The sequence below is a fragment of the Gobius niger genome, assembly GCF_951799975.1.
Source record: "Gobius niger genome assembly, chromosome: 20".
NCBI lineage: Eukaryota > Metazoa > Chordata > Actinopteri > Gobiiformes > Gobiidae > Gobius > Gobius niger.
The window spans coordinates 20,581,498-20,605,895 of NC_136871.1; the positions used below are offsets into that span (position 1 = coordinate 20,581,498).

The 24,398-nt window shown below is 39.3% G+C and overlaps 4 protein-coding genes across 10 annotated transcripts; all 4 read right to left on the bottom strand.

Annotated features, from left to right (window-relative positions):
• Window positions 1–2,072: 2,072 nt before the first annotated feature.
• LOC306979970 (uncharacterized protein) lies at window positions 2,073–3,876 on the bottom strand (the record flags this gene model as incomplete). The annotated part of the gene is made up of 3 exons (XM_079579158.1): window positions 2,073–3,157; window positions 3,356–3,551; window positions 3,772–3,876. 3 exons carry the CDS (start codon window positions 3,874–3,876, stop codon window positions 2,073–2,075), a joined length of 1,386 nt encoding a protein of 461 aa, XP_079435284.1.
• Window positions 3,877–7,406: 3,530 nt separating this feature from the next.
• yod1 (YOD1 deubiquitinase) lies at window positions 7,407–10,924 on the bottom strand. 3 transcript variants are annotated; one of them, XM_079579121.1, is made up of 3 exons: window positions 10,877–10,924; window positions 10,043–10,257; window positions 7,407–8,917 (listed from the first exon to the last, which is right to left on the bottom strand). In XM_079579121.1, exons 2-3 carry the CDS (start codon window positions 10,248–10,250, stop codon window positions 8,220–8,222), a joined length of 906 nt encoding a protein of 301 aa, XP_079435247.1. In that variant the 5' UTR covers window positions 10,251–10,257; window positions 10,877–10,924; the 3' UTR covers window positions 7,407–8,219. The 3 variants fall into 3 exon arrangements, with proteins under 3 accessions (XP_079435247.1, XP_079435249.1, XP_079435248.1); XM_079579123.1 differs by having other exon boundaries at window positions 10,043–10,251; window positions 10,877–10,898; XM_079579122.1 differs by having other exon boundaries at window positions 10,866–10,894.
• Window positions 10,925–11,826: 902 nt separating this feature from the next.
• Window positions 11,827–18,017, bottom strand: pfkfb2b (6-phosphofructo-2-kinase/fructose-2,6-biphosphatase 2b). Of its 5 annotated transcripts, none has more exons than XM_079579107.1 (16): window positions 17,907–18,017; window positions 17,522–17,638; window positions 16,787–16,912; window positions 16,518–16,614; window positions 15,745–15,811; window positions 15,595–15,669; window positions 15,466–15,522; window positions 15,197–15,321; window positions 14,503–14,710; window positions 14,050–14,196; window positions 13,754–13,858; window positions 13,545–13,674; window positions 13,397–13,459; window positions 13,261–13,325; window positions 12,718–12,885; window positions 11,827–11,924 (listed from the first exon to the last, which is right to left on the bottom strand). In XM_079579107.1, exons 2-16 carry the CDS (start codon window positions 17,607–17,609, stop codon window positions 11,859–11,861), a joined length of 1,587 nt encoding a protein of 528 aa, XP_079435233.1. In that variant the 5' UTR covers window positions 17,610–17,638; window positions 17,907–18,017; the 3' UTR covers window positions 11,827–11,858. The 5 variants fall into 5 exon arrangements, with proteins under 5 accessions (XP_079435233.1, XP_079435232.1, XP_079435234.1 ...); XM_079579106.1 differs by having other exon boundaries at window positions 13,249–13,325; XM_079579108.1 differs by lacking the exon at window positions 12,718–12,885 and having other exon boundaries at window positions 13,249–13,325.
• A 161-nt stretch (window positions 18,018–18,178) lies between these two features.
• On the bottom strand, window positions 18,179–23,859 carry phtf1 (putative homeodomain transcription factor 1). Its single transcript, XM_079579125.1, has 17 exons — window positions 23,838–23,859; window positions 23,685–23,755; window positions 23,407–23,466; window positions 23,255–23,324; window positions 22,975–23,133; window positions 22,594–22,774; window positions 22,283–22,379; window positions 22,036–22,197; window positions 21,717–21,965; window positions 21,403–21,531; window positions 21,052–21,318; window positions 20,661–20,792; window positions 20,102–20,188; window positions 19,876–20,031; window positions 19,300–19,395; window positions 19,083–19,208; window positions 18,179–18,786 (listed from the first exon to the last, which is right to left on the bottom strand). The coding sequence occupies exons 2-17, from the start codon at window positions 23,712–23,714 to the stop codon at window positions 18,766–18,768; spliced, it is 2,022 nt and encodes a 673-aa protein (XP_079435251.1). The 5' UTR covers window positions 23,715–23,755; window positions 23,838–23,859; the 3' UTR covers window positions 18,179–18,765.
• Window positions 23,860–24,398: the final 539 nt, after the last annotated feature.

Genomic DNA, 24,398 nt, shown 5'->3' on the forward strand with positions numbered 1-24,398 from the left:
GTCACGTGAGCTGCTGAATTTGTGGCATTTTAAATAATGTTCAATCATAAACAAAAAATCATCTAAATTAATACAATATGTTTCTTTTTAAACTGTAAAGTAGGATGACTAAATGAGTGGCAAATATTTTGTTATTTTACAGTTTTTAAATTTGCACATCTGTTAATAAACTAAATATATGCATACAGGGGCATGGGGGAACCTTATTGTGGTTGGGTGCATTTCTTCTGCATTTGACCATCTATATTCAAAGTATTTATTTACAAATGGGTGGAGCCTATTGACATGACAATGCTGTGTGACAGACTTGACTCGACATATGACCCGTGGGGTCTAATTTACAGGTGTACGTTACATATGAGCTTCACAAACTGTCTTTATCTCAGCTGTGAAATGTGATCATTTAAATTGGTTCGCGCTAAAGATTAAAGTACTGTAAATCGGCAGCAACTATGCCTTGTTTTGAACCTAAATCACTTTTTGAAAAGACAAATATATTTTAATTCAAATAGCCATTTTCTTCCTACAGTCCCAAGACCTGATACAATTAAGAAAGTTTTCACACCTTTTATTTACTTAAATTTTATTATGTGGTCATTTGGTACTACAGTCATATAAATGTGTGTTCCAATGGTAAATATTATACACTGATTGCCATGCTACATATAAAGTAGAACAGTAAAATGTTTTGGGGATAAATATGAACAACAAAAATGTAACTGTGAAGAAAGCAGACTTTCCATTGCTCTCCATGATGTTGTTTGTGAACATGCATAAAAATGTGGGTCTGTGGAAATTCTATTCATTGTCCATAATACAGAAAGGTACAGCCACTGTGTTTTTGTTTGTTTTTTGTTTTATGTACATTTCCCGAACCCACTGTCGAAGGAGAGGTCAACCAACAGAAACCACCAAATCATCAATCATCTGATCTTTTATACAGCTTGATTAACCACCAGTCCAATTTCACACAAGGGCAGAGGCCAAGTTCTGGCCTGATTTCTTTGTCCATTGTTTATTATGGCTTGACCGAAGTTGTATCAATTTCCAAATTTGACACCATCATTGGCTGGATTGTGGACACAGTAGACACAGACTCTGCCTTTGCCACATGAGCCTCCTGCCAATCGGCTACACAAATCATCTGTGCTAAAGCGAATGATCCGCCCACGCAATCATTTGCTGCCAATAAGACTGTTACATAAACTCTTCCAATAGAAGGAATTAGAGGTATAAAAGGATATAAACATAAGAAAGTAAAGGTTTACTAGGTTCACTGTTGGGACAACAGGCTCAAGATAATCAGATACTGAAATAAAAGCTGCGTGAGCTGCATCACTCGAGTGCACTGTAAGATGAGTAGTACTGTGATGGATCCCTTGACTGAATGCTTACACAAAGGGCAGCATTGTCATAGAGGCCTTAATAATGTTAGAAAGATTTAAAATGGTACTTAAAGAATTAAAAAAAGACACTGTAAAAGTAAGTAAAATGCATATGTGCCATGTCAATAGAACACAAATCTAGCACTCATTCACAGTGGTATACCTCAAGCAAAAGCCAAATGTCAAATGTTACATCCAATAAATTCATGGAAGTAGTGCAAAGCATTTTTAAGAACTGAACTTATAATTACGGGGTATCAGTGCAATTTGTCAAGTAGCAAATCTGAGGCATTGCTTTCTGTATGGTAGGCACTTTGTGAGAGAGTGAGAAGCAGAGCAGCAAAGAATGAGACAGTAAAGTTAAGAAGACGGTCATGTAGAGATATACTTCACTCAACTAATTCTAACTCACTAAATGTAAAAGTATGTTAAAATGCCTGTTAGAAAAATCATTGTAAACTATTGTTGCTCATTAGTCTAAAACTATGTCAAATCGAAACTCTAAAAATTGTTTTCCCTTTTTTCTGTTTTAGAAGTGATTTACTGTCTTTTGTGCGTGTGTTTGCCCTTTACCTATCCTCTTAACTTTGTTATATACCTATCCCAAAGTGCCAAGTGCCAAATCCTTTAATCTGACGGACCTCCTCCTGAGCACAATCCATGCAAACAAACAGGCAACGTCTTTATTCAGTCTTTGAGCAGACCCAGTTTCCTCAGGGCCTCTCTTCTGTCAGTGCCCATCCCAGGGACCACCATCACCGTATATCCCACTGCACTGGGTGGTTTGATGGCTGTGGGTGGGGGCGTGTCTGGTCCTTTGGAAGACTCAGATGGGGCCTGAGGGTGTGGTTCATTCTTGTGGATGTTTGGGGGACCAGTTCTCATTCTATTGGCCTGAATGTTGTGCGTTGTAGAGCCTTGTTCAATGCGGGATGAGTGGTGGAAGCTGGCACTGCAGTGGAGACCTCTGCTCTTGGGCTCCGCGGGCAAACGGGTGACGCAGAAAGACGGGCTCCTCGTTGGGTTGTTGTTAGAGGAAGGTTTGATGAATCGACTATGAGGTGGGCCCGGACCGTTCTGAACTTTAGATGTTGATGTTTCGTTTGTCTCTTGGATGAGGCCTAGTTTTTGTAGAGCTTGGTGTCGCACAGCTTCAGGATTTGGCGTACGCTTGACACTGAATGAATGGCTTGAACTTACAGTGGTTTGTGCCTTAGATGATGGATTATCAGACACTTTCTTCGGTTTAGGGGGCACCACTGGGGGTATGGTCCTTGATTGGGAAAACTCAGGGTGAAATCGGTCAAATCTTGATATATTACTTTGAATGGGACCATTATCTCTTGTAGAGGTGGGCCGGTGATCAGACTCCAAGGTATGGTCCACAGTAGGACATAGTGGTGTCTTCTTTTCCGATGCATTCTTTCTCAGATAAACAAGAGCATCATACGACAGAGGGCCTCTTTGTAGAGAATTGTCTGGTGCCTTATCCGACTGCTGTTGTGTTTTGGATGGGATTATAACATTGACTTCTAGCGGGACTGGGGGAAGTTCTGCACTGTGGGAGACTTTAGAGTTGACCTCTTTAGTTGAAATTTTGGATGTAGGTTTGAGACCATGGTTCCTTTTCGAAGTGACACTTGGTTTAACTGCAGCTGTCGATGGCTGAGTACAGTTCGCTATGACAAAGGGTGTGGGTACAAGGTAGCTTGGCTTGGCATGTTGTTCAGCATCTTTCTTGAGAGGATGCTTGATTGTTTCTTTCAGTTCACCTGAAAGACACAAAAGATTTGTTAAACTAGCCTGTTATCTCATCAGGGATGTGTGAACACTTTTTTCTTTGCCAACGAGCACTTAATTATCCTAAAGTGGCACCTGAGGTTAACAACATGCCCCTATCTTTAAGGCTTTAAGCAAAATGTAACTATTTCTTTATAATTCTTACAGACTGTAGTTTTGTGTTTACTCACTGTTGGATGTGGTCCTGCTGAAAGAGGCGGCTAGTTCAGCCTGTTTGCTCGCCACAATCCCACCTGTAGGCTTTTGTTCACTTTCATCATTTGAGAGTCCACTGTCGTCCTCTGTGTCCAGAGAGTCTATGGTTTCTTCCAAAAACATCAGGCAAGCCTTCTCCTCAGCGGAGAGATGCTCCAGGCTGTCATCACTCTGAAATAAATAAAATATAAGTTGTTTCAGCAGCACTTTAACATGTTTTACAACATTTGGCACATAATATATTGGGCTTGGGACCAAGTTAGTTTTTGACTCTTTGACCATGTGATTGGATTAAATGCATAGAATAAGTGAAGTACACTAAACATAACAGCTTTTTTCCATACACAATCATGCTATAGTAAAACTTTATTTTTCAATTTCAAGTACTTACAAATCCTGAATTGGTGCTTAGGACACTGTCACAACTGCCAGAGCTGTCAATGCCGGGCATTGGCTCCAAGCCAGTGCCCCCTGGCCATGTGTCGCTTTTGGGCATCTTGCTGCCCTTCCTTAGCAGCACAAATGGTAAAGAATCTTTTATCTATGAAAATATGGACAGAAGAATAAAGTATAGGTCAGGACAAGAATGCAAACTGTATTTAGCTACTGAGCCACTTAATAAGCTACAGTACTCGGATACGTACAACTGTATGCTATACAAAAAAGGCACATATCCAGCTCACAGTGGGTGAGACTACCTGAATGAGTGTCATTGTTGAAAGTGTTTCTGACAGATACCTTTCTCACTAGCCTTCCTTCTGCATGTGCCTCGGATTACAGCACACATGCCACTCCTAATCTTCCTGAATGGGATCAGTTTCAGAAGGTAGTAGAGGACGGGATAAATAATCTGTTGAAATATACGTGAGGATACATGATAGCACCTCTGACCATGCTATTGCAATATGGTAGCTCTCAGAGTGTTTATGCTAATTGTGGTACAATATACACTATTTTTGTGCATGCCTCCCCAACATGTAGCTAAATAAGGCAATTTTGAAATAGTTGGCTTTGGGGAGGGGAAAAAAAACAAAAAAAGTTTTAGTATTGAATTGGATATTATATATATATATATATATATATATATATATATATATATATATATATATATATATATATATATATATAAAAATAAAAAATATACATGTTTTGATAGCTATATATTCGAACAGCCTAAATATCTTCTGACCAAGACGATGTGAACTATTGGTAGCATTACAAGTCATATCATTTTCTGAATTCAAGTCATGTTTTGTCCAAGTCACAAAAAAATATTTAACAATTTTTAAATTGAATGTAACCAATATTCATAATTCAATCATATTTATTCACCCTACTCTTAAGCCTTGAGCCATGAGTCAATTTCAGTGTGGTCCGTTGCCCTTGCACTTAGAGTTTTGATTATGATAATAAAAATTCCAGTAGGACTGATTACCAAACCAGCTCTGACATTATGCAATAATTTCCATGTCTGGGTGCAATGGGTTTGTTAATCTCAAACATATGGTAAACTATTTGATATTCAAATTTAAAACTACTTAAAGCACGGGGTTACAGGTTGCTTTTTAGCCAGCTATAATCTTCTGCCATTCATTAAATTAGCTGCATAAACTATCAATCTGCTATACTCCACTGAAAGATTACAAAACAGCTCATACTTTAAATAGGCCCACATTCCAGGTAGAATTAAAGAAACCAACGCACTTTACTAACAGTTAACAATATTTAACTGCGATTAAGACTTTTGTAATAAGCCTACATTTACAACGTAACAAAACAGCAGCAGCATGTACGCACCTGTGTGTCCCGTTAGAAGCTCTTCGCTGCCCCCAGACACAATTTACACACGGGAATATACCTGCGCGAGGACTTAGTGCGCTAAGCCTTCAGCCAATCAGAGAGCGTTATTCTGGTGAAGACGCGCGCGCGTCACACCGTAACGCACTGACCACAAAGCCTTGCCTAAAGAGCAGTAAGCAGAGGTGGGTAGAGTAGCTACAATATTTCATAAGTCAGATTGTTTTTTTCAGTAGTGACATAATTAAGGAAGCAAAACTTGAAATGATGTAAAAATCCTAGAGTCTCTAAAGGTAATACAGTAAATACAATACAATAAAGTACATGAAACACAAACTACGTATTTTATGTGCCAACATGAAGCTCTTGCCACACAAGTCTTACTCACTGTGGAACGAGCAGCCAAACATTTTTTTAACTTGAATAATAATATAATTACTTACTTAAGTAGAAGAAAATGTACCACATGGTAAAACTACTGGCAAACTACTCTTAGAAGTAGTATTACTTCAAAAAGTTACTGTAACTGAGTACTACTCAACTTTGGCTGTTAAGTAACCTATTTTTTTTATTTCTTACTTTTAATATTTGCCATCTTTTTTAAAAAGTGCTTGCTTATTGGGCGTACTGAAATGTTATGGACAAAAATCTCGAACTGTGGAGTTGACTGATGAACATAATTTTGTCTATAAGAAATTAAGTTGACCCTGTCATCTATCTTAAATAAAATAGGTTTCTGAATTGAACTGAGGGTGAAGCAATGTATGTTTTCACAGCTACCACAAACACAATAAGCTATTGGTGAGATTCTAGTGGTGAGATCATAGCCAGGAATTTGGGTGTGGGTACAAAAGCTTTTGATACTTAGCCCAGATTAAAACAGATCAATCTCAAATCAATATTATTTTGAAGGAAAGCTTTAGAAATCTGTTGCAGTTATTAACTCATATCTTAACATTTATGAGGCAGGGCTGACTCAAGACTTGAGGGCTACCATGTTGAGTTAAAAATAAAATAGGATCAGGACGTCAACCACTGCAATAAAGAATGGTTATAAAAGAATCCTCACGACAGAGTCACCTGATGTAGTTTTTAATTGCAACACACTTACAGAATCAAGTAACTCCAGTATTTTTTAGTGCTCAGTGTTGAACATTCATTGTTATGGTCTGTGTAAGAATCATGAGAAGTTGTTCAATACAAAATACATCAGGCATTGTTGTCATAGCCTTGAGATGAAATCAAAATTACTGTAGAGATAAAACAACCAGAGTAGCAAAAGTCACACTCAAAAAGTATTCCTATTTCATGTATTAATCCTAATCGTCACCACTTAAAAACCTTTTTGGCCACACACACACTCACACACACACACACACACACGGTGAGGCAACAGTGTACACTGAGAACCAAGCAATAAATAGTTAATAATCACATAAGTGCATGTTGTCAAGGCCTGTTGCATTGTACACATGCTCCTTTTGAAGATCAAAGTCTGTACACTCTCTGCATAAGTGAAGTAGTTGGCGCGGTGGCTCAGTCCGTTAATGCTCTTGCCTCACAACAAGAGGGTCCTGGGGTCCGATTCCCGAGCCATACAGGCCTTGCTGTGTGGAGTTTGCATGTCCCCCCCCCCCATCACCCCAAAACATGCACAACACAGGTTAATCCTCCAGCCAGGTGAATATGTCTGGTTTGACATCTTGCCCCTTGCTCTTTATGGGTTGCCCCAGCAGTATCCAAGGATGGGTCAAATGCAGAGGACACATGTTGTATAATGACAAATAAAGCACCTTAACTATTAAACACATGTGAAAATTGCTTTAAATATTTTGTGGTTTAATAAATAAATATTTTTAACAATCTAATCAGGAGATGAGTTTGTGAAGGCTCTCAGTCGTCCAAGTATTCATTGTACGGAAGCTTTAACTTGACAGCTAGACTGAGTCGATGATTTAAAGCTTCACTATGGCTAAGAGGTGTGAGCCAGTAGTGCAACAAAAAAGTCAGAATATATTGTAAAAAAAAAATAAAAATGTAACAGCTAAAAAAAAAAATGACTGGCCATTGTCAGCAAATAAACAACAAATAACAAAACAAACACAGAGACATGCATGTTAGTGTTCTGAATATTAATTTGTGGAGCAATAGAGCCTAACCTCAGTTAAAGGCCTCATACCTGATTACTTTCCTAGAACTGCAATAAAAATTGTGACCTGACAGGCCAGTTGTTACATTGCCTTGACAGTATTGCTCTCTGAGTGCGGTGAAACATGTTTGTAAATTTACCCTATGATGAATTTGGATATTAGTTGTAAAATCAGGTATGGGGTCTTTAACAACAACAAAAATCTACCATAAATTACTGATTACTTTCAAATATGTGCTATTTTCAGAATGACTAATGTCCTCCATGGACTGCTGCTACGTAACATTAATAACAGTCACGTCATATAATTTACTGACTAGAAAAGTGTGTTTACGTAAACTTGTATTTTGCTTTATATTTAGTGTAGGTCAGTGCATGACAGTAACAGATGTATCATAACATTACGTGATCTTCTACTCTTTGACACATGATCGCTGGCGATAGTTTTAATAATTAAAGTAAAGTTAATACTGAACAGGCCAGAGACTGAACATCATCTGCTGAGTCTCTGGAGGTCACTGGACAATGTGAGGTAGAGCAGTGGTTCCCAACCTAGAGCGCAGGTCCCATAGAGAGTGCAGGGGTTGTAGAGGGTACCTGGCACTTCTGGTCTGGTTAGGAATTGAGACCAGAAAAAAATAATCTGAGCATAGGTGCGGGACACTCAAATTTTGTTTTATTTGTCAGAAATGTTGGCAATTTTATGTTTGGATGCATTTTGGGGCTCAGGGGTTACAGACTGGAGGGACTCAGACTAACTCTAGAATGATCTTCAAAGGAAAAAGGTTGGGAACCACTGAGGTAGAGGATCGCACAAGCAAACAGACCAATAAAAACTGTCACACATGGGATATAGAGTTAGTGGCAGTATTTAAGACTGAAGCTGAAGAGCTTCACACCTCCCCAAAGTTGGTGTGGCCTGTCTCCTTAGCATGCTCTCGTGCTTCTTTCTGTCCCACCAGGCCTGTCTGACACACCATGCAGCGCAGTGTAAAGCGGTTAACGTCTGTGAACTGCCGTTTGCGCCGCGCCTCGTCTGCCAACTCAAGAGCCTGTGCAAGGATTATGTCATCTGTAGTCGAGAATATGGTCTGGGGCGGGGCGTCCGAGCCGGGAGTTTCTTTCTGCAGAGGATCATAGTGAATGCCGTCATAGATGAGCAGCACGCGTTTGTTATAGCCAGCATCCTCTCCAAATCGATCCACCCGCACAGTCTGAGTGTCCACCACACAGATCTCACACTGGTAAAACTTGGACAGGATGGACACTTCAATAGCTCCTCCCCAAGTGTCATCACGTTTGATCCATGCGCAGTACTCCTCGTTGGTCTTACCCAGAACTGCTTCACAGTACATGCCAGGGTCACTGGACACAATCTGGGAAATTAGGCGTCGCATTTCAGGGGCACAAGCAGGGTCATGCACACCCCCCTCCACCACATAGTATACACTGGTGAAGAGGCAGGAGTTGTCAGCAGGTACCACTCTGCGGGCCAGCACAGGCGAGGCATCGAGGCGAGGCGCTTTGTTCACAGTAGAATTATCCTGAGGTTTTGGCTTGTTCTTTTCTTCTTCAACAATCAGTGTGTCTCCTGGGGGAAAAAGACACATAACATATAGAATTTCATGCAAACAATGACAAATTACAACATTATCTTAAACTGTGCACAGTATCATAAATGTACATTGCATTAAAGTGTCAAGCTTTAGGGCAGAATCCTCACATCTAACATTGACACCTTTGTATTCTAATTACTAGTGTATATAAAACAAAGAATGATCATGTAGAATTACAACATAAATATTGCCATTTGGTGAACTGTGCCCATGACTGAACCAGTGTTCATGTTAAGAGAGTTTAGCATATAGAGGTAATCCAAGGGATGTCATGGCACAGCAAACGCATTGCAAGAGTGCATTGTTTACACTCTCATCTGGAATGTTAAGAATTTTGCTGAGAAAGATGATTATAGCGTTTAATACTGCATTATACCATGGTCGGTGAGACACTCCTTGTCGCTTTTAAACGGTAAAGCACGGCTCCTTGTTGTCTAATCCTTACTTATTATTTTCTATAAAAAACAAAGCTAGCCCCAGAATGCACAGTACACTAGAGGTCAATCTGCTTTTGGATAATTAATAATAATAATAATGCATTGGTTTTATATAGCGCTTTTCTGGACACTCAAAGACGCTTTACATTGCACTATTCGTTCACTCCATACTCGGTGGTGGTAAGCTACTATTGTAGCCACAGCTGCCCTGGGGTAGACTGACGGAAGCGAGGCAACCAGTCTGCGCCATCGGCCCCTCCGACCACCACCAGTCACTCACTCACTCACTACATTCACTAGGCTTCCTGGTGTTACTAAACGGTCTCCCATCCAAGTACCGACCAGGCCCTTCCCTGCTTAGCTTCCAAGGTCTGACGGGATTGGGCATTGCAAAGGCGGTATGACCTGAACTGTGTGGATAATTGATCCACACAGTTCAGCCTTTGTCCGCACTTTATTCACAAACACACCAGATTCTTCCATGACCGTCATGAACAGGTCATAGGAGCAGTTGTTTTGAAATGTTCTCATGCAGTTTCCTGGGACTCTTTACAATCACCCCTTTACAATGTATACCTGTTGACATCCTTAGAGACTTGCATGACACTTGTCTTAATATTAAAACCTCATCATCACACTAGAATCTCTGCATTTGTGTCATACCTGATTTGATTGGGTAGTCTTTGAGATGGGCATCTCCATTTCGAAGATCTAAGCTGGATGGAGGGTAACCAACCATGATCTTCTGGACATCACATGGTATACCAGTGAGCTCCTCCACTTTGCTCTTTAATTCTTGAACACATGACTGGTGCGTCAAGCCTTGCATTATGTGGCTCCCATTTTTGGTCTTACAGCGTAGCTTCAGCATCCTGTGGCTTCACAAAAAAAGGTTCTTATTTTATCATAGTTGTAAAACCAAATATAAACCAAAACTCTATACATTTGCAAGAGATCCGAACCACAATCCTTTAGCTGTTCAAACAACTCAACACAATGCTATCTTCAAATAGTAGTTGCTAGGTTGCTGATATTTCCATGATAGTGACAATAATGTGTCATGTATAGGCTACAGAAAAACAATTAAACTGCTGATGAAATGCAGAAGAGTCTGGTGCTGAAATGTCTTTGTACTTGTCCTTTGTTCTCCAATCGGAGTTATGTGCTAGCAATTCACATTTATATTTAACGTTACACGACAGGACAAACTACAAGCTCTCATTAATGATCACATGTTACAAAATATGAAATAGCTAACTCGGAAACTTGTGCAAATACAAATGGCAACGCTTTCCTCGCTGTTTGTGTCATGAATCATGCTAATGTTAGCGAGCTAAGGCAACCGTTAGAATTACATGAAACCAATGACCAAAAAAGCATGTCGCTGTCGATTGAATTTAACCCAGAGTATTTTCCATCTACGTAAAGTAAAACTTAATTTGCACCAGTGCTTGCCAATCTTTGTTTTAGTTATTTTGTGTCCTACCCTGGTCCTACCTGGCCAATGCAACCGCTTCAAACAAAAACAGCCAGTGAGTGCTAGACGTCCGCTTACGGCGACAGTACGTCATCACGTCATGTTAAAAAACACGCCTTTACCGTAAGTCCTGTAGTTGAAAGACCATGACAAAGTACTTTTACGGAATGAACAATATACAATATACAATCTAAATTAGTACAATGTTGGAGGTGGTTCGCCCTGCTTCACTTTGCCACTGCTGAAAGCTGTACACGGGCATGAAAAATGCATAAAGAAATTATTAATGATATTTTTTTGGACAGGAAAAATCAGGTACCCTAGATTTAACATGACCAAAGATCTGCGTCACATCATGATTCATGACAGGCAGTCGCTTCATTTGACTGATCAAACAATTTATTACTGTTGAATAAATACCACAAAAAATAACAAACAGGTTTTTAATGGGTTTGTTTATTACCACAGAATAAGCATCGTTGAATTATATATTATTTACAGAAGACAGCAATTATGTGGCCTATGCAAATAAAATCAGACCTTTAAATTCCTATCACATAGGCCTACAGACTGGTACTCAAACTAAAGGCACATCTGGCAATTCATAGGGCTCCAAGAAAGTGCCCTCATTCAAACTGTTCAATAGAAACTGTTCAACAATCATCTAAAGCAGTCAATTAACAATCAGGTCAGCTAAAAAAAAAAAAAAAATAGCATCAGGGCTGTAAAGCTGTAGCAGATTACAAATATGGCATTGACATAAATTACTATAGGCCTACATACGGTAACAAATTGAGAAATTCAGGTTTACCTAAAATGCAAATGGATATTTGTGTTTGGAAGTATAACATATAAGACTAGATTTTATGCTATGATTACATCTTATTTATATAGTTCAGAGTAGACAATACATGGAATTTGTGCAAACTATCTTAGTGTGCGTGTACACGTAAAGTACAGTTTCAATTCCAACTATCCACAGCATCAGACTGTCCTCATCATTCAGAAGCAGACGCCATCACTAGTTTCTTCTGGGCTGTCAGTGTCGGTTCCTTCTGACAGGCATTCCTTAAAAATAAAACAATTCACACATTTATATCAGAACATGAAAGGGCCCAGGAAATAGAACCAAATCAAATTATATCATTTTTAGTATTTCATAAATCACTTGATTGCAGATTATTTGTAGTTGATGCTACACTAGTCCATTGCAATAGAAAATAAAACTTTATTTTGTAGCGGGGGGGGAACACACATCATTTCCAAGCAATAAATATCATAGAAAAACAGACAGACAAGCATGAAGGCATACAATGAAATGAATTGAAAGAAACAAAAAACAAAAAATAAAACAACCTAATTCTAATTGAAAAAATACTCACAGACAATTGCTTCCCATCCAAGACTGTAACACAGATATACAAAAAGAGAGACAGATAGAAATGTGGACAATATGGCATGAATAAAGACAGATCACAATATGAATATGTTTTGCAAACTGATGAGGAGCCTTTTCTGCATCCAGGACATTGGGATTGATTTTAATTTAATATGAATAATGAATAATGTTTCTTGAATCATTTTTTCCATGAGTGGCATGCTGCATGGTCAGCAAGAGATAGCCATACATAGAAGGCCCATCATGCAAAAAACTTTAGAAACAGTCAAACCATGACAAAAATATGTAGAAGCAAACCACTTTGAAAAACCCGGAGACAAAAAGAGAGAGATGGTTTCCACAAGACAACGTTCCATAAAACCATCAAATCACACCATCGATTAGTTAGGGGAAAGCAATAACACGGACAGCGGAGAGAGCTAGAACACTGCCTTGATGACGATCACACTAACTCTCACTAACTTGGCTTGGCCGTCCCTCTGGCATCAGAGCTGCCGGAGTGGGGGCGAGGGGCAGCCAGGGTTGGTTCCCTGCACTGTAGAGCCTGGGACGCTTGACCTGGTCGTAACTGGACATAGGGGTGTAACTATTCCTTCGGTGAATGAGAGAAGGGTCCTTCGGCATGGAACCCTGGTAGGAAGTGAAATACCACTCGGGTTAAAGGGGAAAAAAATATCAGGCGAAAAAAAAGTGCATATACCAAACTGTAGGATCCTGTAAAAGCTTGGTAAAGACAAAGGAAGTCGGGAAATAATGTTAGTAAAGGCAGAAAGAAGCCATGCTCAGCATTAAGCATTTTGATATAAAACTAAGGCAGTTGGTTACAGCCAGGGTCATGTTTATCTAAACTTGACATGTACGTAAGGGAATGTGCTATCAGTCATTATTTTAGTAATTTGAGGTACAATACTGTAAAATTAATTCTATACTGCTTTTATTTATTTTTTTAGTTCACAAAAAAACTGTTGAAAAGCGCATCATTAAGAAACGTACCACTTCACCTACAATTGGTCGGTCTCGGTGTGTGTTGACGGCCTCCACATTGAGGTAAAACATTTCCACTTTACAACCTGAAAAACACCACCAGAGCGCATTACTACAGTGTAACAGTGTTGTAGACAACTAGTTTGTTTTTTGATACCATAAGCAACAGGTGTGAGCTTTAGAATCGTGTGCAGTGGACATTTCATATAAGGTAGATCTTCTGTTGAGCACATTGACAGTTGTTATTATTATTATTGACAACATTAGCCATATATCCATTAATAGCAGGTGATTGTGTATCTGACCTGCACTTTTATCCAGGAAGTATGCAAGCAAACAGCGCATCACAGCCTGGTGGCAGATAACCAATACATTGCCCTGCCTCTCCAGTTCCATAATAACAGGCTCCAGTCGCTGAACCAAATCTTGGTAGGACTAAAAAAAGTAAAAAGCAGAGATTACTATAATAAAGTTAGCAAGGTGGCATGTTTTGGGGGGATGTAGTCCAGAGCACCTCCCCGCCAGGGTAGCGATAGTGGTACTTGTCCTGGTCCCTCAAAGCAAACTCTTCTGGGAATGTCTGCTGGATCATTTCATAGGTCATCTCTTCACACACTCCCTAATAAGGTAAAAATACAGCAAAAAACAAATCATGAATTGATCCATAATTAAACTGTGCAGCCATTAGAATGTATGGTTGATCCAATAATACTATTTCTACTGTTTGCCTGTCCAATACTAGAGGCCTTATGGCAAATCAATCATCCAGAAAGTAAGTTGAAAGTAACATTAACAATAAAAAATACTAACAGCGTCAATTTCATTAAGTATCTTCCACTGTTCATAAGGGGCCCCCAGCTCCTCCGCTGTCTGTATGGTTCGCCTCAGCTGGCTCGTCCAAACCTTCAAATCTGACAACGTGTGCTCCTCAATGAAGTCTTGCAAAGCATGGGCGAACTGGGGAGGTAGAGACATGCAGTTATCATGAAACTTACTACTAAACTGTACATACTCTGACCCAAACAAACTACAAGATTACCATTAGCCACAGAAGTGAGAAGATGACAGTTCAGTTAAATATCTGAAATCATTATATTAAAAGACATGCCCTTAAGTATTTTATATACATTCATGCTAATCATGTCTATTATTATTATGTTTATGGTATATTGTATGTTTTGTCTTTGAAATTGATATTAATAATACTGTTGTGCTGTAAACTCCACAAAATAATATTCAGTAGTGAAGAAAATATCTCTGAACCTGTTTTCCTCGCGGTGAGAGTTCAGAGTCTCCTCCGATGCGGCCCTCGACATTGTGGCTGCTCTCTCCATGACGGCACAGGTAGATGCAGTGGGAGTGCACACGGATGTTCATGAGGTAGTAGACAATCTTACTCTGGATGTAATCCTGCACCCTGTTCACCAGGAATCGCTGCCCCACGTTCATCACTTTGATAAAGGACAAGTCCCTGAGAAAACATGAGGGTCAGGATCAAAGGAGCTGTGAAAGGAAACCGATGATAACAATAGTGATTAGGAAAAAATACATTTAGAGACAGCATTTTTAAACTTTTCCTAGAGAGAAATGAAATGTTTCTCTCCTTAAATGTTGATGTATGGAAATGAGGCATTTCATCAATAAAAATGCAAAAAAATTACATACATATTTTTAGAGAACATAATTCTATTATTCAGAGAAATTTGAATTCTTTTTTGTATTTTTCTTTTTCGTTTTTTTGACAAATCCTTCTGAAAATGGCAAAAGACTACTGTCTGTCGGTGCAACTTTAAGTGAAGATGGTGAAGAGCAAGTCAAATGTCTTTTTGTAAAAAAAGGGGGGGGGGGGCAAAAGTATAGATTAACGCTATAACAAAGGATAATGTGTGCCGTGCAGGATGTTTTTATTAGTGCATATGTTTGTTTGCACATTGTTACACACAAAAAACCCTCTTACTTGTCATAGTCATCAGGATCTAGCGGCTGGTATGTCACTTTGTAACATTCAATTCTTTTAAGAAAGTCATCCATCACTCGCTCTCGGTGTCGCTCAGGGTAGTCTGGACTCGACACTTTCACTTCCTGGGACAAGTATTTCACATATTTAAACAATTTTTGCATGCATGTGCACACTAAACTTAAGCTAGGCTAAAATAAGTAATGTATATGACCTTAACATAAAGTCACAGTCAAAAGAACCGTACATGGGGTGAGACTGTATCGTACCAAAATGTTAGCAGCTATGACCTCTGGATCGTCACACACTGACTCCACAAAGAACACCTGTTACAAGGGGCATACCGTTTACACACCAGTAGGGCTAATAATAACCAAAGTACTGTTTCCACTCTGTACCTTGAAAGCATTTTCTTTCACAAACGCCTGAATCAGGTCTCTCCGTTCCCTTGTAGTGTTTGTGGCGTCGAAAACCTTTAATAATTTTAAACATTGTAGCACATTTATAAAAAATGAGATTAACACAAACCAATAAACATTGGCACTCACTGCTATCTGACCTCCCTCTTCTGTCAGGTAAGATTTGACATCCTGCAACGCCACCAGTGCACAGTGTCTGCAAAGAGACCGTAAAGATATATACTAACCAATTGTCCAAATTAAGCATGCTGTATAGTTCTGAGAAAATTCATCATAATCCCCCAAAATCCCAATCCATTCCTCATAATCTCCCAAAATCTCAATTCCGAGATTTGTCTCCTATATAAAGTAGCTTCCCAAATTTGCTTCATCTTGGTTTAGTTCCACTGCAGTTTGAGTCAGAATTCAGAGCCCTGCAGCTTTAAAGTGACAGCTGTGACAAGCCTAAATCTGGGTCACGGTCCAATAGAGGGGAGCTGTAAGAGTCTCTTGCCAATATCTCACTTGTGCACACTGACTGCTGACAATAGATTGCTTTCACGATGTTCTAAAGTTTTATGTCATTATATCAGGGCAGGGGCCTACATCAGATTTTATCGAGTCCCCAGTCTCCATAATATCACATGGAATCACCTTATATAACAATAGAAGATGACTTTTAAAGAAAGAAACATCTTAGTTACTGACTTAGTTACTTAACAGTTTTTGGATAGGCCAAGGAATTACAAAGATATTAACTCAAATCAGGTCAAAGGTGCGGCCTGACTATTGATTCTTTCCCAAAAAAGAGCTTAGTCATCGATGCAGAAGCTGCAGCAGAAAACAGCAGCATCATTCCTCCACGAGGCAGGATGATACGTAAAGTGGCTCATCTGCAAGTCTGCTGAGCTGATAAAACTCACTTCCGTATCCTCATGGCCTCCTCGTTGTCATGGCGAAAGAAATCGTAGGATTTATAAGCTCGAACAGCCTCTCTACGGTACACGCCCAAGTTAAACACTGCAGAGTTGACAAAACATACAATTAAGTCAACAGGATTATAAAACAATGTTGGAATAGTTTTAAATAGATAGCCTATGAGTAAACAGTAAACAAACTGAGAATAAAGGTTAACATCACGACTCTTCTGTCTTGAAATGAATACTGATGTGTGTCACATGACATGTTTTACCTTTAGTGGGGACGCCAATCCAGTTTAGGTAACGTGTCAGTTTCTTAGACATGTAAGTTTTGCCTCTGGCTGGGAGACCAATCATCACAATGACGGTTGGAGAATTGGTCATGTAGGACGCCCAGGCTGCGCAACAACAGTCACTGGTTATCAAGGGTGGCAACTAAATCAATACATTTGTACACACATAGGAATACAGCCAGGCATGGGCAGGATTTCTCATGTATATTTGTGGTCGAGGTGTCTATGTTCGCATCAATGTTAGAAGTATGTATCATTATCAACATTCTAAATCATTGTATGGAAGATTTCATGAAAACCAGGCAGTTTAGTTTAGGAAAGAAAATAATAATTGGACAACCAGTACGGTATACTTTACTATTTACATTACAGTTCAATACAATACAGTAGCAAACACCTTAACCACAAACACAATCACCCACTCAGTTTCATACTTTGGTGGGTAAAGTGTCTTGCACAAGGACATTATGACAGCTGTACTGGTTGAGCAGCCTTTCTGCTCTAACACTCATCTACCACCTGAGCAATTATCACAGGAGAACACTCCCTACAAATGCCATTCTTATTAGTAATATCGGTTGCATTGGATTGATCATGCTCAATGAACAAATGTCAAAATATTCACTTAAATGGTGCCGATTTAGCCCTCGACTCCTGATCTAATCTTACCAACACCTGCTCTTGTCTAACCTAATAAAGGATCCAGTCACTTACAGCACTTTTTCTCATTCACCCTCATGTCTGCCTTCTTCTCTTTCTCTGCTGAGTTCACAGGAGAGGACTCAGACTGATTGTTGGACATCTTTTGGCGGCTCAAGGGCTCATTCTGGTCTGAAAAAGAGGAATAACATTGAACACCAATTCCAAAAATATGTTGCTATTGATGCAACGATATCAAGTGTGGTTTAGTGTCCCTTTTTAGCAACACTATAGTCTCCAGCAAACGTGGATCTCACACACTGTCTATTCTCTTTACGCACCTTGATTGTAGTGAAATAGACATTAAAATACGATTATAAACATGAATGTGGGCTAGCATGATCATCTTACTCCACTGACACTGCGCAAGTAGCTTATGGAAAGGCATGCATGTTATTACCTGACTGCAGTTTGCTGTTGCGCGGGCAGAGACGCGGGTGATGCAGGGATTTCGCCGCAGCGTGCGTAGGGTGAACTGTCACACCCCGGCCTGTACTTGTAGAGACTGAGTTGGAGGAACAGCATTTACCGTAATGCTTGTATTAGAACTGCCGTACATCACAAGTGCATGAGGATACTAATAAATCAATCACCATGTGGAATTTAAACCTTTCTTTAATGGGTTTTGGATTGGTGACAAAATGTGGTAATGTCTAACCTCCATTTTTTTTTTTTTGATCACCTTGCATTATGCATTTATGGAAAAACCTCAAACATTGCTTAAAGTGTCCAAAGTACCCTCTTTCCAAGGAGTTAAGACTCCAAATAAATACAGTTAACTCTTCCATTTGCTCAAGCTGTACAACATTGCACAAAAGAAAGATCTATCAGTCTGTAAATTCGCCACATATTTAGTTAAAATTCTATACATTTAAATGCACATTTAATAACCAGGAACACATCATGTACAGATTGATTCCATGTCATGTCCTGAGACATACATACACTTGTACTACACGAGCATAAAAACAGTTTTACAAATACGTGGAAAATAAAGTTATATTTAGCCACATACTGGGGGACATAACATTTATGGTCCTCATAAGGCATTGGGTTAGTGGTCCAGGCAGTGGAAAGTGCACCAGCTGAGCAGCCAGTAGTGGGGCATGAGTGATTCGGAGCATCCAAGGCTTGTCACGGGAAGTTTGGACGGTACAGACATTTCCTTCAGTGTCAGTAGTTTGGCACACATTTGTAGATAGATGAGAAGCAAGCAGAGTCGCCCTCTATTCCAGTGCAGAGTAGTGGTTTGCCCTCAATTAAGGCTTGATTTTCCAAAGCTGAGAAGCACAAACATAGCAAAACTAAACAGCAACATACACAATAGGTTGGTCTGGAAAAATCTTTTTTTTTTTTTTATATCTACATTTGAGCTTATAAAAAGGCTGTATCGTTCTTTACCAAGGGCAATGAATGGAATTTTCCACACACAACAAAACTATGATATTTTAATGACCTTATTAAGATCAATGGAATGGGTCACTCACAATGACATTGCTGTTATATTCATTACAAACGTTTTAAATGACTATGGTTTTCAACAGAGTAATAACTACAGGGAAAAAAGGATGCTTACTCTGATGTTGAAGCCCAGAAGGTCACTGACCACGGCGGACACAGCCGACAGGATGACCACTTTGGTAATGTTGTAGATCATAGGGTTCACAGTCAAGCCCAGCAGTCTGAAAGGAGTATCTAGCTCCTAGAGGAGACACACAGTAGTCACATGCACACTGCAGATACTTGCACAATTATACAAACGTTAGGATACTCCATCATCCAATTTTACTTGCCTTCATTAGTTTTGTTGCCAGTTTCAAAACATTATTAACAATACTTAGTTCCTCTTTCTTGTTGGGTTTTTTCTCCATCTTTAGATACAAGTTAATCTGGAAACCAAAATAAATGAATACATAAAAGTGCTTAAATTAAGAAGGTAAAAAAAAATGAACTGTTCATACGTTCACAATCTAGAATTTGATTATGTCATTATTTTCCTACGGGGATTAATAAACTATAACCTCATTTAACTCCGATAGAGGACAGGGACTATGGTGGAATAACAGTTTTTAAAAGAGATCACCAAAAAGACAAATGTGGAATTTTATAATTATTTGGATGTGACTGGATTCATAAACCTGCCACATTCAGTCTTTTCATCTGACCAAACACTGTTTAATACGTCTTGACCTTTGGACACATTTATGGAAAAATAATTGCACCTTAGTTTATTTGTACTGACAGAGAAAACATAAACTTCCAGAAAGACAAATCTGAATTTTAACTGTTACCATAGTTACTATCAACATTTTAACAATGTTGTGACGTCATAGGTGAACTTGTTATTGATTATTTTGATTTGCTATTACCTGCTCAGTGAGTAGTACTGAGGAGTTGCTGTATTTGCTGTTGGTCTCGGAGCCCAAAGTGGCAAGTCGTAACAGAAAGAGGAGGAGAGATGGTCCCCACACCACCAGCTCCCAATTCGTTAAAGACAGCAGAAATGTCTTGTGACTGTGCAGAAGCTAAAGAAGAACACTTCCTTATTCTCATAGTCTCTAGCAATTGCATAGATTGTAGGTTATTATGACTGACCTGAGCACAAACAATGAATGAAATGGAAAGTGCTAAAAGGAAGATGGTGGAAACAATGACGTCTACGGAGCGCTGAGGCCCCCTCCTCTGCAATAAAGAAGATTTGTTACTTTTTTTAGACAATTATAAACATTGTAACAATTTGGGGGGGAAGCGTGCGTGGGCACTAGTGTAGTGCATGTAAAATTATACAGGAAAGGTGCTCTTTGAAATAAGGTTCATTGCAGATTCAGAAAATACGTAATTGTCAGGTTACAATGTTATAAAAAAAAAAAACATCCTAATTTTCTATTTAAAGCTTTTCAATTTTATCATCAATCAATCAGTTTATTTCTAGAGCACTTTGCAACAGCACTGGGCAGACCAAAGTGCTTTCCATAAAAACATCAACATTATATGACATATCAGACAGAGTGCCGTGTTTTTTTGTTGTCTGCGGGTATGTTTACACTTTTTTGATATTTTAACCTGACAATTACATATGTTCTGATTAAAAAAACCAAAACATTATATTTACATTATATACTTAACATTATAAATGTTAAGTTGTTGAACATACTTTGAGAAAAGAGCGCAGAGACAACCACATCTTTATGTTTTGCACTTTCTTCAATCTGAAATGAGGGACCTCAGACTTCTTGGCCTTTCGAGCTGAGGTTAGATGGCTGAAGAATTTGGCAAATAAGAGCCTCTGTAAAAGAAATGGCATAAAAATGGTGTAGGAAGACGACAGTAAATTTACATAAGAATTTAGCATCAATCTCAAAGTACAGTATTTTACGTTTTCAAGATGTATGATTTTGGAAAAGTGTTTATTGCCATTTATTGCTATGTAGTATATGCAAATGCTATTTTTCCCCCGAAAAGTATATTAAGAATATAGCACAAAATTATGATTTTATCTGAAACTATTATGCTGAAGAGGAAGATACAGGTTGCAGGCCACTTACTTGTTTATACGTTCTCTCAGCCACACACACCATAAAGAAGAATAATGCAGTGAGGCAGACTCTTTGAACTGAAGTGATCAAGTAAAACATGTAGCTCTTGGCATCAGGTCCCACTGTCATCTTCAGTATCTCTGACAGGGGCAGAGAGCTAATATTGGACATGTCCAGTTCTTGAGCCAGACGAAAGACAAACGGAAGCAGAGCCATCGTGGTTGTAACCACTCCACCAAACACCAGGTAACCCATTCCTTGCTCCACTGTCTTCACCTGTTAATAAATAAAAGAAATTGCTATATGAGTGACTTCAAAATTGACACATAACAAACAATTTAATATAAACAAAACGTGTACCCGTGTTAAGATGATTCCACTAATGTCCAATACTGACATGTCTACTTTCTTACACTCGCCCTGCTCCCAAATAAAGGCGCTGACTTTGTCCTTGGATGGATGACAAGCTTGAAGCCAAGTCAGCTGGCTCTGTAGTGAAGGAAAGATGAGAAGATATCAACACTTGATTAGAGAATAAAATAAGCATTTACTCAAATAGAACAGTTGGGGGCGCCATTGTATAAAAAAAGCAAAGTTGGAGCTCAAGAATTGCTTTGTAAAAACTATCCCAAACAGAAGCAAGTATTCATACAGTACTTGTTGGTCTTTCTTACCCCAGTGATGCTGTGGTGCAGGCTCTCATCATTGCTGCTCTGAGAGGAGCTTTGCTGTAGAGCCATGCCCCCTACACTGTACTCCCTGTTGCCTTCACTGTCACTGCTCCCTGTGGACGCGGTGTCTGGGCCCTGTAAAAGCTCCTCCCACATTGTGTCATCTGTGTCGGAGGCAGGATGAGGGCCAGCATTTGGCTTAAGACGCTCCAGTTCTCGAGGTTTCATTCTAACAGCAGATACATGTCCATCCTGAGACAATAATAAGCACACAGTAAGAAATGTGCTTGTTGTATAGGTATGATGTGTCATTTGTACAAACCTGAGACTTTATGTTTCTTTTTCTGACAGAAAACATTGTATGTGTCGATTTAGAGTCTTCTCTTTGAGGTAGTAAATGAGTGACATCAAGTGATTGCACACCATACTCTTCATCACTGGACAACTCATCAGAGGCTCCAAAGCCGCATTTTTTGTTGTTCTGCTGCAAAAGATTTCATAGCCATGGATTAGTAATGACATTCTCCGATTGTGCTCAATTATATAAAAATACAAGCAACACTAAACACCTCTGTTTTCTTGTCTGACTCATGTGCCCCCTCATCTACTGGAGTGTTCCCTCTGTTCTTTTCTTCTGATTTTTTGGGAACTCTGCTCTTCCTTGGTCTAGGAGATTAAAAACAACAACAAAAAGAATAACGTTAAAGTCTAAAGGTGTAAAAACATGACAGGAAACATGACAGTATGAAGTGATGCATTGCGAACACTGTATGCCTGGGTTAGAGAGAGGCCTTTGGGGTAGAATGCTTTTGTGTTGTCAGTGGATTTATGCCTGAGCCAAGTGCAAATGTGTGCACAGTGCTAACAATGGTACCCCCACCTCCTTCTGCGAGCTGGGCTAGTTGTGTTGCTGGCATCTGGACTGCCTGAAGGCCAGCGGCTGGATTCAGTCGACACAATTTGGCAGTGCACAGTCCCGAGCAGCAGCATGAGACACATGGGCCCCAACACCTCACTGGCATTCGCCCCGGGGATGTCCAAGTACAGAACCACTGCAGCAACTGAAAAAAGTAGCAAAAAAAGGTGTCTCATTATCCCTACCATACAACTCATGTGTTACTGGGAGAAATGGGGCTATCACACTTACAGTGTTCATAATGTGATTAAAAAAAAGAAAAAACACTATGAAAGTTATAAAATGTATATCTACAGTAACAGTTTTACAGGTATTCCTTTTATAAAATGAGGGTGGTGGACAAACCTTGCATGAAATACAATGTGAGGAGGCATATCGAGACAGACTTGGAGGTCACCTGGATCCACCAGTGGAAGAAAAACGGGAAGAGCAACACCCGCACTAGACCCTTCCTCGTCAAGGCAGTCCAGGGACTGTCTGGTTTAGCCTTACTAAATGTTGACCCTGACACAAAGACAGGAAAATAAAACTAATGTTAAGTCAGTTAACAAATAGGACATGACATAACTGCGTCACCAAGTATTTAATAACTATAGGTCCAAATTGACAATTCAGACATTATCACCTCTTACTAAATCAACATCTATAAGATCTGGTTTGATGTGGCAGTTCCTCTTTGGTTTGCTGTCCAATCCCTGCCGGGATTACAAGAAGTACTTATTGTCTTAAAATGTGTGTGCACATGGAATTAAACTTGATAAATTAAGTGTGTTTTACTTTAAAATCCGTTTGTTGCTCCAAAGATTTCTCCCAGACTTGCTGGTCATAGGCACCAATCTGTAACAATAGCACTGTAATTATAACAGTTTTCAAAGTTATTCATGTAGCTTTAAATCGGCCCTCAATAATGGCCAGTGGACCAAAGATCACAACACAGGCCATATCAAGAGATGATTTGCGCCAACAATGAGATAAGATAATCATTTTAATCACCACGTAACATCATACACTAGGATACTGAATCCAGAAACCTGAACGATGTCTATAGGCCTTACCTTTTCCTGATACCAGGCTATTCGGGCCATAGTGTCATCTTTCACGGTGAGCTCTTAAAATCGTGCCACTTCTGTTTACAAAACAAAAAACAGGTTCATTCAGAGGGACACAACTACTCGCCTTAAAGGTTATTAAAAAGACAAGGCAGTCACCATATAGCTTCTAGACTGTAGATGTATACCGCAAAAGAGCAAACAATACTTAAATAACAAGTTAAAATGCATGAGCACCTACCTGATAAAGAGGAGGAGTAGGATGGTAACTTGTCAAAACTTGAACGCGGTGTTAGGTAATCATCACAAAATTCTTCCTTTGCGCTTTGTGGCGTCTCAAAACGATTCAGCTCAAATATCAGCCCTTCATTTTCCAAGAATAAACACGCTTTGAGCATTTTACGCACATTTCACGAAATGTTTTAAAACTTTCCTTTCAGTCTTCAACTTCCCATTTCCGGGGTTTGTTTTGCTTAATAGCGTGCGGCTTTTCCCTCAGTTTTGTACGTCAGGCTACAACGCACTGAACAATGACACGCTGTCCAAGGTATAGGCGCTTTTAGGAACTCAGAATGTATGTATATACATTATTATGCCAAATCACATATAGTGTATTTCTAGTTCACCTCTCCGCTGTTATTTTTATTTATTTAACACGTACAGACCACAAGATTACCCGAGTGGTCTCTCCTAGGGCAAAAAAGTGAAAAACTAAGCCAG

Coding starts and splice junctions, on each gene's coding strand:
- yod1 (XM_079579121.1), bottom strand. CDS start 10,250: ATGCTGAAGCTACGCTGTAAGACCAAAAATGGGAGCCACATAATGCAA. Junction 8,918..10,042: donor AGACTACCCAATCAAATCAG/GTATGACACAAA, acceptor TTTTTCCCCCAG/GAGACACACTGATTGTTGAA.
- pfkfb2b (XM_079579106.1), bottom strand. CDS start 17,609: ATGTCCAACAATCAGTCTGAGTCCTCTCCTGTGAACTCAGCAGAGAAA. Junction 12,886..13,248: donor GACCAATTGTAGGTGAAGTG/GTACGTTTCTTA, acceptor ACTTCCTACCAG/GGTTCCATGCCGAAGGACCC. Junction 11,925..12,717: donor CAGAGGGACGGCCAAGCCAA/GTTAGTGAGAGT, acceptor TTTATTTTTAAG/GAATGCCTGTCAGAAGGAAC.
- phtf1 (XM_079579125.1), bottom strand. CDS start 23,714: ATGGCCCGAATAGCCTGGTATCAGGAAAAG. Junction 22,775..22,974: donor CACATTGTATTTCATGCAAG/GTTTGTCCACCA, acceptor TACTTTTTTCAG/TTGCTGCAGTGGTTCTGTAC. Junction 20,793..21,051: donor CTGAGAGAACGTATAAACAA/GTAAGTGGCCTG, acceptor TTTCTTTTACAG/AGGCTCTTATTTGCCAAATT.